The sequence below is a fragment of the Phalaenopsis equestris genome, unplaced genomic scaffold (assembly GCF_001263595.1).
Source record: "Phalaenopsis equestris unplaced genomic scaffold, ASM126359v1 Scaffold000511, whole genome shotgun sequence".
NCBI classification, from domain to species: domain Eukaryota; kingdom Viridiplantae; phylum Streptophyta; class Magnoliopsida; order Asparagales; family Orchidaceae; genus Phalaenopsis; species Phalaenopsis equestris.
The window spans coordinates 1,597,181-1,611,031 of record NW_018164951.1 but is presented as its reverse complement, the minus strand read 5'-3'; the positions used below and the strand labels follow the sequence as shown (position 1 = coordinate 1,611,031).

The 13,851-nt window shown below is 36.7% G+C and overlaps 1 protein-coding gene across 1 annotated transcript; it reads left to right on the top strand.

Annotated features, from left to right (window-relative positions):
- The first annotated feature begins 590 nt into the window (after positions 1 to 590).
- On the top strand, positions 591 to 13,455 carry LOC110028405 (homeobox protein knotted-1-like 2). The gene is made up of 3 exons (XM_020730238.1): positions 591 to 739; positions 12,148 to 12,418; positions 12,973 to 13,455. Exons 1-3 carry the CDS (start codon positions 591 to 593, stop codon positions 13,132 to 13,134), a joined length of 582 nt encoding a protein of 193 aa, XP_020585897.1. The 3' UTR covers positions 13,135 to 13,455.
- Positions 13,456 to 13,851: the final 396 nt, after the last annotated feature.

Sequence of the window (13,851 nt, the reverse complement as noted above, 5' to 3'; positions counted from 1 at the left end):
AGTTGATGCATTTTAAAAAGTAAATATCAGCATTAAGGTCAACTAATGGGTTTTGATAGGCAATTGATGGATAGCTCTAATCGAAAAAACATTAATAGCCTTGGCCCATTCTCTCTTACTTATTCTTCCCATTGGTAGTCTTGTGCTTGTTCATATTACAATCTTCTGTCAGGGACCAAGAATCATGGGATGGGAGTGGTTGATGTTTACTATCAATAATTACATTAAATGAGATAGGAGTGATTGATGTTTACCATCACTAATTACATTAAATGGGATGTGAGTGATTGATGCTTACCATCAATAATTACTTTAATGTTATTTCAATCAATATTATTTCCTTTCGATAAATTAGTGCTTGAATTATGTGATTGTATTTTTCCTTTTCATAGGAATGGGTTATTGTCTATTCCATCCAAAGGCTGTTTGAATATTTATTAGCTTGAGACCAATAATGAAGATTATTAGATGATTATTATTTTCTACCTTGTGTTGATTGGGAGTTGTGGTTTTTCTCAAATTAAATCAACTAAGGAGACCGAGGATCCCTCGAAGTATCCTACAATATTACCAGCATAGGTAGAGCAGGTATGGACGATCCTTGTTCTCTACCCATTCACAAACCCGCTACAAAGTCGCAAACACTGGCACGTAACAACTTGGTATTAGAGACAGGCATGTCTGGCCACCGTCTCGAGTATGTGGAGAATGAGCTTGGCTCATTGGCTGCGGGCCAAAAGTAACTACAACAAGCTATGAAAGCTCGTGAAGAACGTTTCTTGAAACATATGGAGAGCATGTGTGCTCGTTTTCTACTCGTGGTGGAGGACATGAGGATGATGTCGAGTCTTCTCGCGGGCCCCGTCGTAGCCTTTTCGGGAGGAGGCTCTCTCGCACCCAAAATCACTTAGTTGGACTTTCCACGCTATAATGGCATGGATGATCCAACCGGGTGATTTGTCGAGTGAAGCAATTTTTCGAGTTCCAAGGCACGGAAGAGGCGGAAAAACTCCCCATGGATGGTTATCACTTGGATGACAATGTTCAATTGTGGTATAAATGTTTCATAAAACGGCGAGAAGGCGTCAATTGAGAAGTTTTCAAGTACGAGTTGCATTTACAATATGGGCCTTCAACATACCAAAATTTCTTTAGGGATCTCACCAAGCTTAAACAATCAGGAAGCATCCGCGATTACCAAATGGACTTTGATCGTTTGTTACATCGAGCTGGCCATTTGTATGAAAAATAACAAGTCGGGTGCTTTGTGAGCAGGTTAAAGGTTGCAATACGAGTTGATGTGTAAGCATGTAATCCAATTTCATTGTCCACCGCTATCGATCTGACACAACTTTATGAGTCTCGTATGTATGACCAACGGAAGGGAGGGTACCACCATGGGATAACATCTCTAACTCGAGCACGTAACCCCACCATCAAGAGGTTGAGTTCGACTGAGTTGCAAGAAAGGAGGATGCACGAATTATGCTTCAATTGTGACGAAAAATTTTCCCCAAGCCATCGTTGCAAGAAGTTATTTTTAATAGAAGGATTTTTTCCTTCTATTGATGAGCCGTTGGAGGAGACTGCGATAGAGGAAGAAGCAGAAGAAGAGATTCCCAAAATTAGTTTTCATGCTATTTCAGAAAATATAACACCTCAGTCCATGTGTTTTTTTGGAAATATTGGAGATTTTGGGGTTACAATATTGGTGGATTCTGGTAGCACTCATAACTTTTTGAATTCAAAGTTAGCTACCAAAATGGAAATTTATTCTATAAAGAAAGGAGAATTCTCGGTTCAAGTGGCGGATGGAAATAAGATGAAATGTGAAGGGCTCCCTATTTTAGTGCAAAAGGTTCAATTCCACGTATATTTTTACCTTTTACCAGTGAAAGGATGTGATGCTATTTTCGGAACTCAATGACTTAAAAAACTAAGTTCAATTATTTGGGAATTCAATGATCTATGGATGTGATTTTGGTGGGAGGGGAAAACAATAGAGTTACGTGGGATCAGAGGGCCTAGCAATAAAATCATGGCTGATCGTGATCTAGAGGAGCAGTTGCAGAAAGGAAAAAGAGTTTTTTTATTACAATTTAATTCTTTAAATTTGGGAGAGAAGCAAGGAGTTGCAACAACCTGTTTAAATTCATATTTAATGCCTTTTTTGAATCAACATTTGACTATATTTCAAGAGATTCAAGTCTTCCCACCTCAACGATCTCAAGACCACAAAATTCCGTTGGAAAATGGAGCTAATCCAATCTCAGTTAAACCTTATCGGTATCCCCATTACCAAAAAAAATGAGATTGAAAGATTATCAAGCGGCTATTGTCATTCGGTGTGGTAAGGCCTAGCACGAGTCCATACTCCTCCCTCGTGCTATTGGTTAAAAAACGAGATGGCTCTTGAAGGCTTTGTGTGGATTACCAGGCACTCAACAACATTACCATCAAGGATAAATATCCAATACCCGTTATCGATGAATTATTGGATGAATTGCATGGTGCATGATGTTTTACAAAGCTTGATTTGAGGTCGGGGTATCATCAAATCCATATGTACCCGGGAGATGTTGAGAAAATAACTTTTCGCATGCACCAAAGCCACTACAAATTTTTAGTGATGCCCTTTTGCCTCACTAATGCACCAACAACCTTCCAAAGCGACAAGAATGAGGTATTCATGGAATTTCTTCATAGATTCGTCTTGATATTTTTTGACGATTTTCTTATTTTTGGCAAATCTTGGGAGGATCATTTATTACATGTTGGACGCGTGCTACATGTTTTGCAAACTAACGAGTTTTTTGTCAAGCAGGAAAAATGTCAATTTGGACAAGAAGGAATAGGCTAGTTGGGTCATGTGATTTCTCATGGTGGAGTAGCCATGGACCCCAGACAAAATTTCCTCCATGATGACATGGCCCAAACCAACAACTAGCTTGAAGGGGTTTAGCTTGAAGGGGTTGCGAGGTTTTTTGAGCCTCACCGGTTATTACCGAAAATTCATTCACCACTACGGAATGATCGCTCAACCCTTGATAAATATGCTAAAAAAAGATTCTTTTAAATGGAGTTCCTTCGCCGAGCAAGCATTCGAAGATTTAAAATTGGCAATGACATCAGACCCGTACTAGCTCCATCGAATTTTTCTCAACCATTTATTGTGGAGTGTGATGCTTCCGGCGTGGGTTTGGGTGCAGTGCTCATGCAAGGAGACCGACCAATCGCTTTTTTTAGCCTACAAGGCAAAAATCTTGCATTATCCACATACGAGAAGGAAATGTTAGCCTTGGTTAAGGCGGTTCAAAAATGGCGTCCATATCTTTTAGGAGCCAAATTTATTGTCCGGACAGACCAAAAAAAGCTTGCAATTTCTGTTGGGTCAAACCATTAGTACAGCTGCTCATCAAAGATGGTTGGTGAAGCTCTTGGTATTTGATTTTCAAATTCACTACAAAAAAGCTAAGGAAAATTCAGCTGCAGATGCCCTTTGCCAAAAATTTGAAATTTATGCAATATCTTCTCCTATTCCTAATTGGGTGGATCTCATAAAATCAGAAATTTCAGCTAACCCCCAATTGCAGGATTTGGTGGAAAAAATCAAGGAGGGAGGAGCTTTGGGACCATGGATATTCAAGGAAGTATTAATTTTCTTTAAGAATTGGATTTCTCTCATGGCCAAATCTGAATTGATTCTTCCTCTAATTAAAGAATTCCATTCCAACACGCATGAAGGGCTCCACAAATCTCTCCATATAATCAAATCAATTTTTTATTGGAAAGGCATGAAGGGGCACACACGAAAATTTATCCAAGAGTGTGGGGTTTGTCAAAAAAATAAAGTGGACCAAGTCAAGCCAGCAGGTTTACTCAGTCCTCTTCCAATTCCGCGCCATGTATGGGCAGATATTTCCATGGATTTTGTGGATGGATTGTCAACATCTAGAGGTAACTCTACCATTTTTGTGGTTATTGACTATTATCCAAATATAACCATTTTATTCCCATTAAACACCCTTGTACAGCCACAATAATTACCCAAACATTTTTTGACCGAATATTCAAGCTTCATGGCATGCCCGAGTCTATTGTGTGTGATCGTGACCCTGTATTCACAAGTTCTTTTTGGAAAAAATTATTCTTATTAAATGAAATTAAATTCAGTTTTAGCTTGGATTATCACCCCCCCCCCCCCCCCCCCCCACAACCAAAGGGACAAAAACAAAAAGGAGGGGAACATGCGGTGGCGGTGTTTCACGAGTTTTAAGCCCAAAGAGTGGGTGATTTGGCTTCCGTGGGTGGAATATTGTTACAATACAAGCATCCACTTTTCCACCAAAAAGACACCATTCGAAATTGTTTATGGGCACGAACCTCCTACTTTACTTGCCTATGTTCATGGCACTTCACGTGTGGAGTCCATTAACAAATTTCTACTTGAAAGGAATGTGGTGATTAAGGATGTCCAGGCCAATTTGAGAATTGCACAGGAGCGAATGAGGAAATATTATGATGAGAAGCGCACAGATAAGAGATTTCAAGTGGGCGAATTTGTCTAACTAAAATTGCGCCCATATCGTCAGCTTTCATAAGCTCAAAGGAAAAATCTATGCTTAGTCCCAAATTTTCTGGTCCATTTAAAATCTTATCCAGGATTGGCACGGTTGCATATAAATTGGAGTTACCACCCGAATATAAATTACATCCAGTTTTTCATGTTTCTCTCCTTAAAAAGAGCATTGGAGATCAAAAGAAAATCTCTCCCACTCTACCTGAATTACTAGTAGAAGCAGCACTCCACCCATTTCTTCAAGCCATTCTCGAAACTCGCACAAAAGGTGGAGAAATTGAAGTTCTTGTTCATTGGAAAATTTTTTCTACTGCTGAGGCCACATGAGAGAATTTGGCAAAATTGAAGACACGTTTTTTTCTTGAGTACAAGGAAATTTTTAAGGAGGGAAGAGTTGTCAGGGACCAAGAATCATGGGAGGGGAGTGATTGATGCTTATCATCAATAATTACATTAAATGGGATAGGGGTGATTGATGCGTACCATCAATAATTATATTAATGTTATTTCATTCAATATTATTTCCTTTCAATAAATTAGTGCTAGAATTATGCAATTGTATTTTTCCTTTCCATAAGAATGAGTTTTTGCCTATTCTATCCAAAGGCTGTTTAGCTATTTATTAGCTTGAGGCCAATAATGAAGATTATCGGATAAGTATTATTTTCAACCTTGTGTTGATTAGGAGTTGTTGTTTTTCTCAAATTAAACCAACTAAAGAGGTTGAGGATCCCTCAAAGTATCCTACAATATTACCAACATAGGTAGAGCACGCAAGGACGATCCTTGTTCTCTACGCATTCACAAACCCGCTACAAGGTCGCAAACTCTGACACATAACATCTTCATTCTTTGTTAGAAGAAATTTAGCTTCGTGGGATAGTGAGAGAATGTTGGATGCAAAAAGTGTTTCGGGCTGGTTACTACTTTTCCCTTGGTCCTCCTATGTGTCCTTAACCATAGGTAGCTTCATTTGGATTGGTAGGTATTGGTGTGTGTATATTTGAATTTAATCTTTGAGTACATCTGTTTTTCCTAGAGTTTGATGTGAGGCTTGCTCAGTTGTGTCTTTGCTGATGTACTTCAATGTTTACAGTAAGTTGAGATGTATTGCCCGAATCATTTAAATGATTGGGCGATGTCAGAGGTTATACGTTCAACAGAATGCCAAAACACATTAACAGTGTTCAATATTTATAAATTTGTCATCACCATGTATAATTGGTGATTATTTGAGTAAAACATGTCAATTTGTTGGAGTGGTTGAGGTTTTTCTTTGGGGAATTACTTAGTAATTGATTTTTTGCCTCTTGAGGAGAATCAATGGTTGTTTGAGTCGAGGTCACTATTGAGGACTTTGCTTGACTTTTATAAGTGCACACTATGCTCTAAGTGACTCTCCTAAGTTGCATCCTAAGTTGGTTAAGAGAACTTGATAGGGTTTTATGCTTAATTGCTAAGTGTGAAGATTACATTTTAAGTATTATAATGACCATCAATTCTTGTGTGTTGAGCTTCTAATCATAATCAATTTGTTATTTCATTCACGTCACTTCTCATCAATTAATGAGGGATATTCCACAACATTATATTTATGACTCTTCTTCAATCTCCTTCATCGATTTTAGTTCTCATTAATCTACGAGGTTACACCATAGCATCATACATGACCTTCCAATTTTCATCATCACCATAGAGCTATGCTTTATGACTGCATACCACAATAATATTCTGCATAAACACAACCATTGGGTACGATACGTTGTAGTTGAAGGTCATTTGTTGGTTATTATGAATCTTGTTTGCTATATAAGAAGTTATTTATTAAAAAAAAAAATCCAAAAATCAGTAATTTGATGTGAATTTTTTTTGGTGGATCATATGGTGATGCAACTATACTTACTCGTGGGAAATAAGAATATTTTTTTAGAAAATTTTTCTAACCATTAAGTTGAATATGATGGTTGTATGTGTATACTTTAAAAGCAGACTATCTTTAGGTTTGCTCACCAAATTAAATCGAGCTTAAAATAAACTTGCTTGGCCAAGTTCAATTAGCCAACCAGATTCGCATGAGAGCTCGCCAATGGAGTTCTAGATGAACTTTCTAGCAAGATTCCAAGGGGGACACCAATATCAGGGTGGAATCAGTTGATTAAGGGTATGCTTCAACAGACTTATGATGAACTCAGCATCATCACCGAGCTAACAATAACAATCATCTAAGTTCACAAAAAGATGCTTTGGGATTACTAACTGGGGGGCCAATGACTTCTCTAAGCTTGCCTATGGATCATTTGTTCGAGTTAAAGCCTGTATTTCTAGCAAGATCCCAAGGGGGACACTAATATCAGGGTGGAATCAATTGATTAAGGGTATGCTTCAGCAGACTTATGATGAACTCAACATCATCACCGAGCTAACAATACTCAAACAGTCATCTAAGTTCACAAAAAGATGCTTTGGGATTACTAACTGGGGGGCCAATGACTTCCCTAAGCTTGCCTATCTATCATTTGTTTGAGTTAAAGCCTGTATTTGGGCTACTTGCGTACTATATTTTATATTTTTTTCTTACATATTTAACTTATCTCGTGGCACTCAAAACACCTAATTCATATATATTGGCAGGATATTTAGGGGAAAGCTAAGGGTTCCCTGTTTCGATTTCGTACTTGTTGTACAATTTGCTGCCAAGAAAGCCGCAGGACAGGAAAACCGAAACGGGAAAAAGAATGAAAAATCGTTAAGAAGAAATGCAAATAAGAACACCGAGAATTTACGTTGTTCGGTCCACAGGGCCTACATCCACGGGAGGGAATCAAGAAACAATTCACTAAGACAATCTTGAAGATTACACCGCACAAAATAAATGAAGGACGAACCAATCTCCTCAAGCTCTCTATCGATCTTGATCTCGATACAAGCTTTTTTGGTTCCAAGCTCTCTATCAATCTTGATCTCGATACAAGCTTTCATACATTTCTACTTTTATAACAAAGTCTTTGGTGCCAAAGACCTGCATTGACCTTTGTTCTAGTTACTCCAATAGATTTAGATATCTCATTGATTAGATAAAGAGTGTCATTTAATACTTCTATGAGCCATTACCATTGCACCTTCAATCTTCTTCCATGATTTTTTTTTTATGAAAGTAGTCACGTGTCCTAACCTTACAAGGTGACTCACAAAAATAATATTTCTCTTCAAACATGAAGCATGTCTAATTTCATTTAATTTCAGACTGATCCATTTATCAACTTGATATCAACATCATCCTTTCTAATAATATACTTCAAGCCTTATTATCTCACATAGGTCATCTTGAGTGTAATTTTGGAACTTCTTTGTTGGGGAAAGCTTAAAAAGAAAGCTTAAAAAGAGACACTTGAATCTACGATTTAGTACCATCTAGAGAAAAAATAAATGGGTTACATTGGATTTCATTTGTGCATACATTTGTAGAGAATTTTTTTTCTAAATCTTCACCACCTTTTCTTAATGCTTTGCAGTTTTTCTTAGTGGCATTTTTTCTCGCAGTTCTAGCATCGCCCTTTCCAATAATACTGCAAGCTTTATTATATCCCAAAGATACCTTCCCTTGATCACCTTGAGTATAATTTTTGAACTTCTTTGTTGGGGAAAGCATAAAAAGAGGCGCTTGAATTTAAGATTCAGTACTATCTAGAGATAAAATGAATGAGTAACCTTTGATTTTATTTTTGGAGACATTTGTGAAAGTTTTTTTCTGAATCTTCACCACCAATCTTGTGAAGCTTTGTAGTTTTTTCTTAAAGTGTCGATCCTTCCCGCTATTCCAGCATTCACCTCTTCCGTTTTCTCTCCCTGACTTGGATTTTTCTCTCTTGGATTTGAATCGTATTTTGTCAGTATTTGTATTTGGATTTATTCCTCTAATTTTGACATTCAAAACATAATTTGAAGTTTCATTTGTCGTTTTCTTTCAAATTTCTTCATTCAGCAGTAACCCCACTATATGATCAAAATCTAACTTCATGATTCCTGAAGAATTACTCATCTGAGTAACGAGTTCTTCTCAATTATCTGACAATGAATATAAGAGTAACTGATCCCTAACCTCATCATCAAGCTTGATGACAAAAACAACAACTGGTTGATCCACCTTAAAATTACATATTTTTAGTGCATATTTTATGATCGTTTTATGCATATTTTTAGTGATATTGCACTTTAAAAGAATGTATTTTGTCTGTTTTTGGTTTTAGGTACATGAAATAGATATTTAGAAAAAATGAGAGAAAAATGAACAAAAATTGTGTAAAATGGTATGACGCCATAACGCCACCCCCTGGCGCTATAGCGCCACAGCGCCACAGAAGCGGGCAAACGACACTATAGCGTCAAGACTGGCGCTATATCGCCAATAACTTCTCTTCTAGAAGATCCATTGAATTTGACTGTATTTTGGAGGGGTGTTTGAAGCAACTCTTGGTTATTTTCAGAAATTTATTAATATGGACAAAAATTGGACAAAATGGAGGACTTTTTGGCAGCATTTAAAGTCCCACTTTAGTGCTTAAGTGTATGTTTTAGTGTGTTTTGTATTGTCAGAGTAATAGTTTAGAGATTTCTTCAAGGAGACTCTAGAATTTGTGTTGGGGAGAACATATAAAGTACTTTGTATTTGTGTTTAAGTTTTTGTTTCTAAGACTTGAATTTCAATACAAATTTGGTGTTTTTGTTTTATTCTCTATGAATTATGAGTAGTTCATTTTCTTTCACTTTGCTATTGGAAATTAGTCTTGTGGGATGAGAATGATTTAAAAATTTCTTTTTTACTTTTAAAAATTATGATGACTTTTTCGCCGATTCTTCATTGAATTTATAAATTAGCTATTTGTGAGGCTAAAATTCTTCTAGAGTCAATTTCAGATTCTTGGTGTTTTCATTTAATGATAGGTAGGTTCTCTAGATATAACAAATTTTCAATTTCTATGTCATAAAATAAAGTTTGAACCATAGAAATTCTCAACCTATTACTCTGCTTTGTTGGTCATTACCCACTCAAACTAAGAATTCAGAAATCTTACTATGATACAACTTGCTGGGAGATATAGAAATCAATTCGAGAGCTCCTAAGTAAAACTTCGAACAAGAGTGCACAAAACTTGAAAACATAGAGCACAAGATTTAACATGGAAAAATTCGAGAACCGGAAAAAATTGTGGAGCCACACCACACCAAAAAATTCATTATGAAGAAATGAAGAAATTCTACATATTACACAACACTCAAGCCTTTTCTCTATTTTCAACACTTCAAGAAACTCATCTGCTTTGCACGAGAGAACTCGAAATCGCATCCTTCAAAGCACATACTTTCCATAGCAAAGTTGAGACTTATTGGAACTTATCTGTATTTGGTTACTGGTGCCGGAGCATTATGATAGTAGTGTTCAACGCTCCAACGGGCTATGGGGCGCTGACCTCTAGGCACTACAATGGTGAGCTCTCAGGTTTCGATACCTGAAATGGGCATTGCAACGCTGCTAGTCTCTGCGCTAGGGCACTGGATCTTAGTGTGTGGCGCTCCCCTTTGGGTGTTAGAAGGTCATGCTTTCATGTTTTAAACTAGCATCAGGCACAGGGGCGCTACATTTTGGCGTTGGGTTTTCTTTACAATAAAATATTTTTGAGGGGAAGTCCCCCCAAACTCAATATAGAAGGGACATTGCCCCCCAAAACTCAATACAACTCACTTAACCTTAAGCATAATTGGCAAAATTTATAGCTTTTAGTGACAATTAATCAACACAATACGGCTCCACTTAATAATACATGATAACCCACTTAACCGCCCTCACAATAGGCTTATGATCTCTTTATTAACTACTATTGACTTTTTATTATAATTTTAAAGTTCTTCAATTAGATATAGACATTGATTTTCTACTTAGTCATTTTAATGAAACTGTTGGTATTGATTAACCAAAAGGCTTCATATCCCCAATACCCCACCCATGCCTTTCTTTTGGGGAAAAAAGTCATTATTGCGTTAAACAAGCTTCATTCTAATACTATGCCAATCTCTCCTTATCCAACCCAACAGAGTTTTCAATGCAGTTATGCTTATTCATTGTAGATGATATACCATGCTTACAATATTTGAATTTACCAAGCCATTAATATGGATAGAAGACAAAGGCTCGCTGTTTATTGCTTAGTTGAGGAAGAGAAGAGGAAGAGGAAGAGGAAGAGGAAGGAAGAAATGTTTGCGATCAAAGGGAGAGAGGAGACATGCAACTTAAGTTTTTAGGACAAGGAAATGAAAAGAGAAGGGAGATCTATCGTTTGGCGGTTACAACACTCGATCTTTATATCTTGAGCAAAGGCGAGAGGAGCATGAGAAAAATCATGAGATTTGCATGATTGGGGAGGCCGATGTGGTCATGTGGCTTGGATGTTGTAGATGATATACCATGCTTACAATACTTGAATTTATCAAGCCATTAATATGGATAGAAGACAAAGGCTCACTGTTTATTGCTTAGTTGAGGAAGAGAATAGGAAGAGGAAGAGGAAGGAAGAAATGTTTGCGTTCAAAGGGAGAGAGGAGACATGCAACTTAAGTTTTTAGGACAAGGAAAGTAAAAGAGAAGGGAGATCTATCGTTTGGCGGCTACAACACTCGATCTTTATATCTTGAACAAAGACGAGAGGAGCATGAGAAAAATCATGAGATTTGCATGATTGGGGAGGCCGATGTGGTCATGTGGCTTGGATTTGGATCTGTCGGTCTGATCTGCTCATCCCCTTTTGTTCTTAACTAACTAAAGCTAATTCTTTCTTTGTGATTTTTTAGATTTTGATAGGATTGGTGATTCTATAGATAGGAAGTGCACTATAAGTTACTCATTTCATGGTATGCCAAGAAACAGTTCTTCTTTCTTTGTGATCTTTTAGATTTTGATAGGATTGGTGATTCTATAAATAGGAAGTGCACTACAAGTTACTCATTTCATGGTATGCCAAGAAACAGTTCGCAATTGTGCATTATTTCATTGACACAATTGTGCATTATCTCATTGAAGATCTATATGGAGCTTTTGCTATAGTAGCCACTGATATAATTTATATTAATTTTAGTATAAGAAAAGTCAAATATCTAGATTGAATAGCCTTTGTTATGGTAGAAGAATTTTCTGCGAACCAAAAAACAGTAATGCAGACCACATAATCAGCACTATCATATAACATGCAATCTATAACTTTATCATAAGCAAAATAACATTAGGAATTTATGAAGTTGTACTTATTTTTGTTACTCGCTTTTCATTTCAAGTGCACAATCATGTATCATGGAGCTCTACATACAATCTCATGTAGGTGCAGTAGTTTTTGTTGATGGTGAAGCTTTATACGATTTAAAGGGCAAATCATTCATGAAACTTTGGCTTATTAATTGATGTTTTTCAATCCAAATTTAATGTATTTGCCAAAATATAAAATTGAACCGATTTTAATGAGTTAAATAGGTGAAAGTAGAACAAAAGAGTTGCTTAAATAACATATTCTGACTTTTGACAGTCTATTACTTATTAATTTTTATTCTGAAACAGATGAAGCTGTTGGATCTTCGGACGAGGAACTCAGTGGGGGAGAATTAGATGCTCCGGAATCATTTTTAAAGGGTGAAGAAAGAGATCTAAAAGAGAAACTGCTCCGAAAATACAGTGGTTATTTGAGTAGTTTGAAGCAGGAATTTTCAAAGAAAAGGAAGAAAGGGAAGCTCCCCAAAGAAGCACGACAGATACTCTTTGACTGGTGGACTGCTCACTACAAGTGGCCCTATCCTACAGTAAGACTTCCAACATTATTTTATTGCCAACACTAAAATTTTCTTTTGCTTTTCAGTATCTTAAAATTTGAAACTATGCAAAAATACCGCAGGACTAATGATTCACCATTTGTCTAGTAAGGCTAAGAAATCATAGCTTCTTGTTGGTGAATTATGAAACATCTTCCTCTTGATTCTGCTTACATTTGGAAAAGGAACTGTTCATTTTTTGTATCAACTTGTCACAATAATGTGTAATACCATATACAATTTTAAGCTTCAGAATATCTGATTCGTGCTCCGCAATTTAGTGTATTTACATGATATATTTGCTTGTAGGATGAACCTAGAGCAATAAAGTTGAAATGACGTTATTTTTTATTTGATATGAATGTTTTGGGTGATATAAATGTAAGTTGCTAGATATTTAATTAGGAATTAGGAGTATTTATGTAAAGCCCCAAAAATGTAAGCAAATAAGCACTTAGAATCAGTGATACTATGAAGTGGTTCTGAAAATAAGTAGCCTTTTCTTTTGGTTGAGAAGTTTTCATCTTCTTATAAGTAATCTGCAGGAATCAGACAAAATTGCGCTCGCCGAGACAACAGGTCTAGACCAGAAGCAAATAAACAACTGGTTCATAAACCAGAGGAAGAGGCACTGGAAGCCGGCCGAGAACATGCAGTTTTCGATCATGGATAACTCGTCGACATCATCATTTTTCACCGATGACTGAAGATCGGCGGTTTTCTGCAACACTGACCATTATCTGACCTCCCAATAGTCCAATACAGTATACGTATTTGGCAGCAGCATGCAGGATGATGACTTTAGTGTTTTTGTATGCTCAGCTAAATTTGTTTGTATTAAAAGGTGATTCAGAAATCAAAACATGCATTTATGAGATGAGCTTTGGTTCATAGACAAGGTGGGGCATGGGTTCAGGAAGCTTAGGTGTTATAATGCTTTGCTAATGTGTATGATTTTCTCAAGCTGAATCCTGAGTCCTTCTGATAGATATTAAGGCTGAGTCGATCTAAAGCTTTGAACTCTTTGTTGATGGAAGTTGTTAATATTTTTTTAATTTTAATGTTCTCTGTTCTTGCATAAAATCGGCTTAATTCAAGTTCACTAGTTGGGTTTTGCTAGTTGATTCTTATCGAGTAACTGAGGTCAATGGAATCTACATAAATTTAATTTTTGTTTGATTTTTAATTGACTCAACTCATTTTAATTTTGATATGGAAGATTGTAGAAAATATATATATCAATTATAGGATGTGATTGGGAGATGGTGGTGTAAGCTTGAGAATTTGATGGGGCAGGACACATTAAAGATCTTCTCAGTTGAACTTATCGAGCTTGAGCTTGTCTAAGCTTGGTTTGTGGGCTCGTGAGTAGGTTCGAAGCTCGAGAGTAGGTTCGACTAGTTAGATTTTGGTCACATCAATGT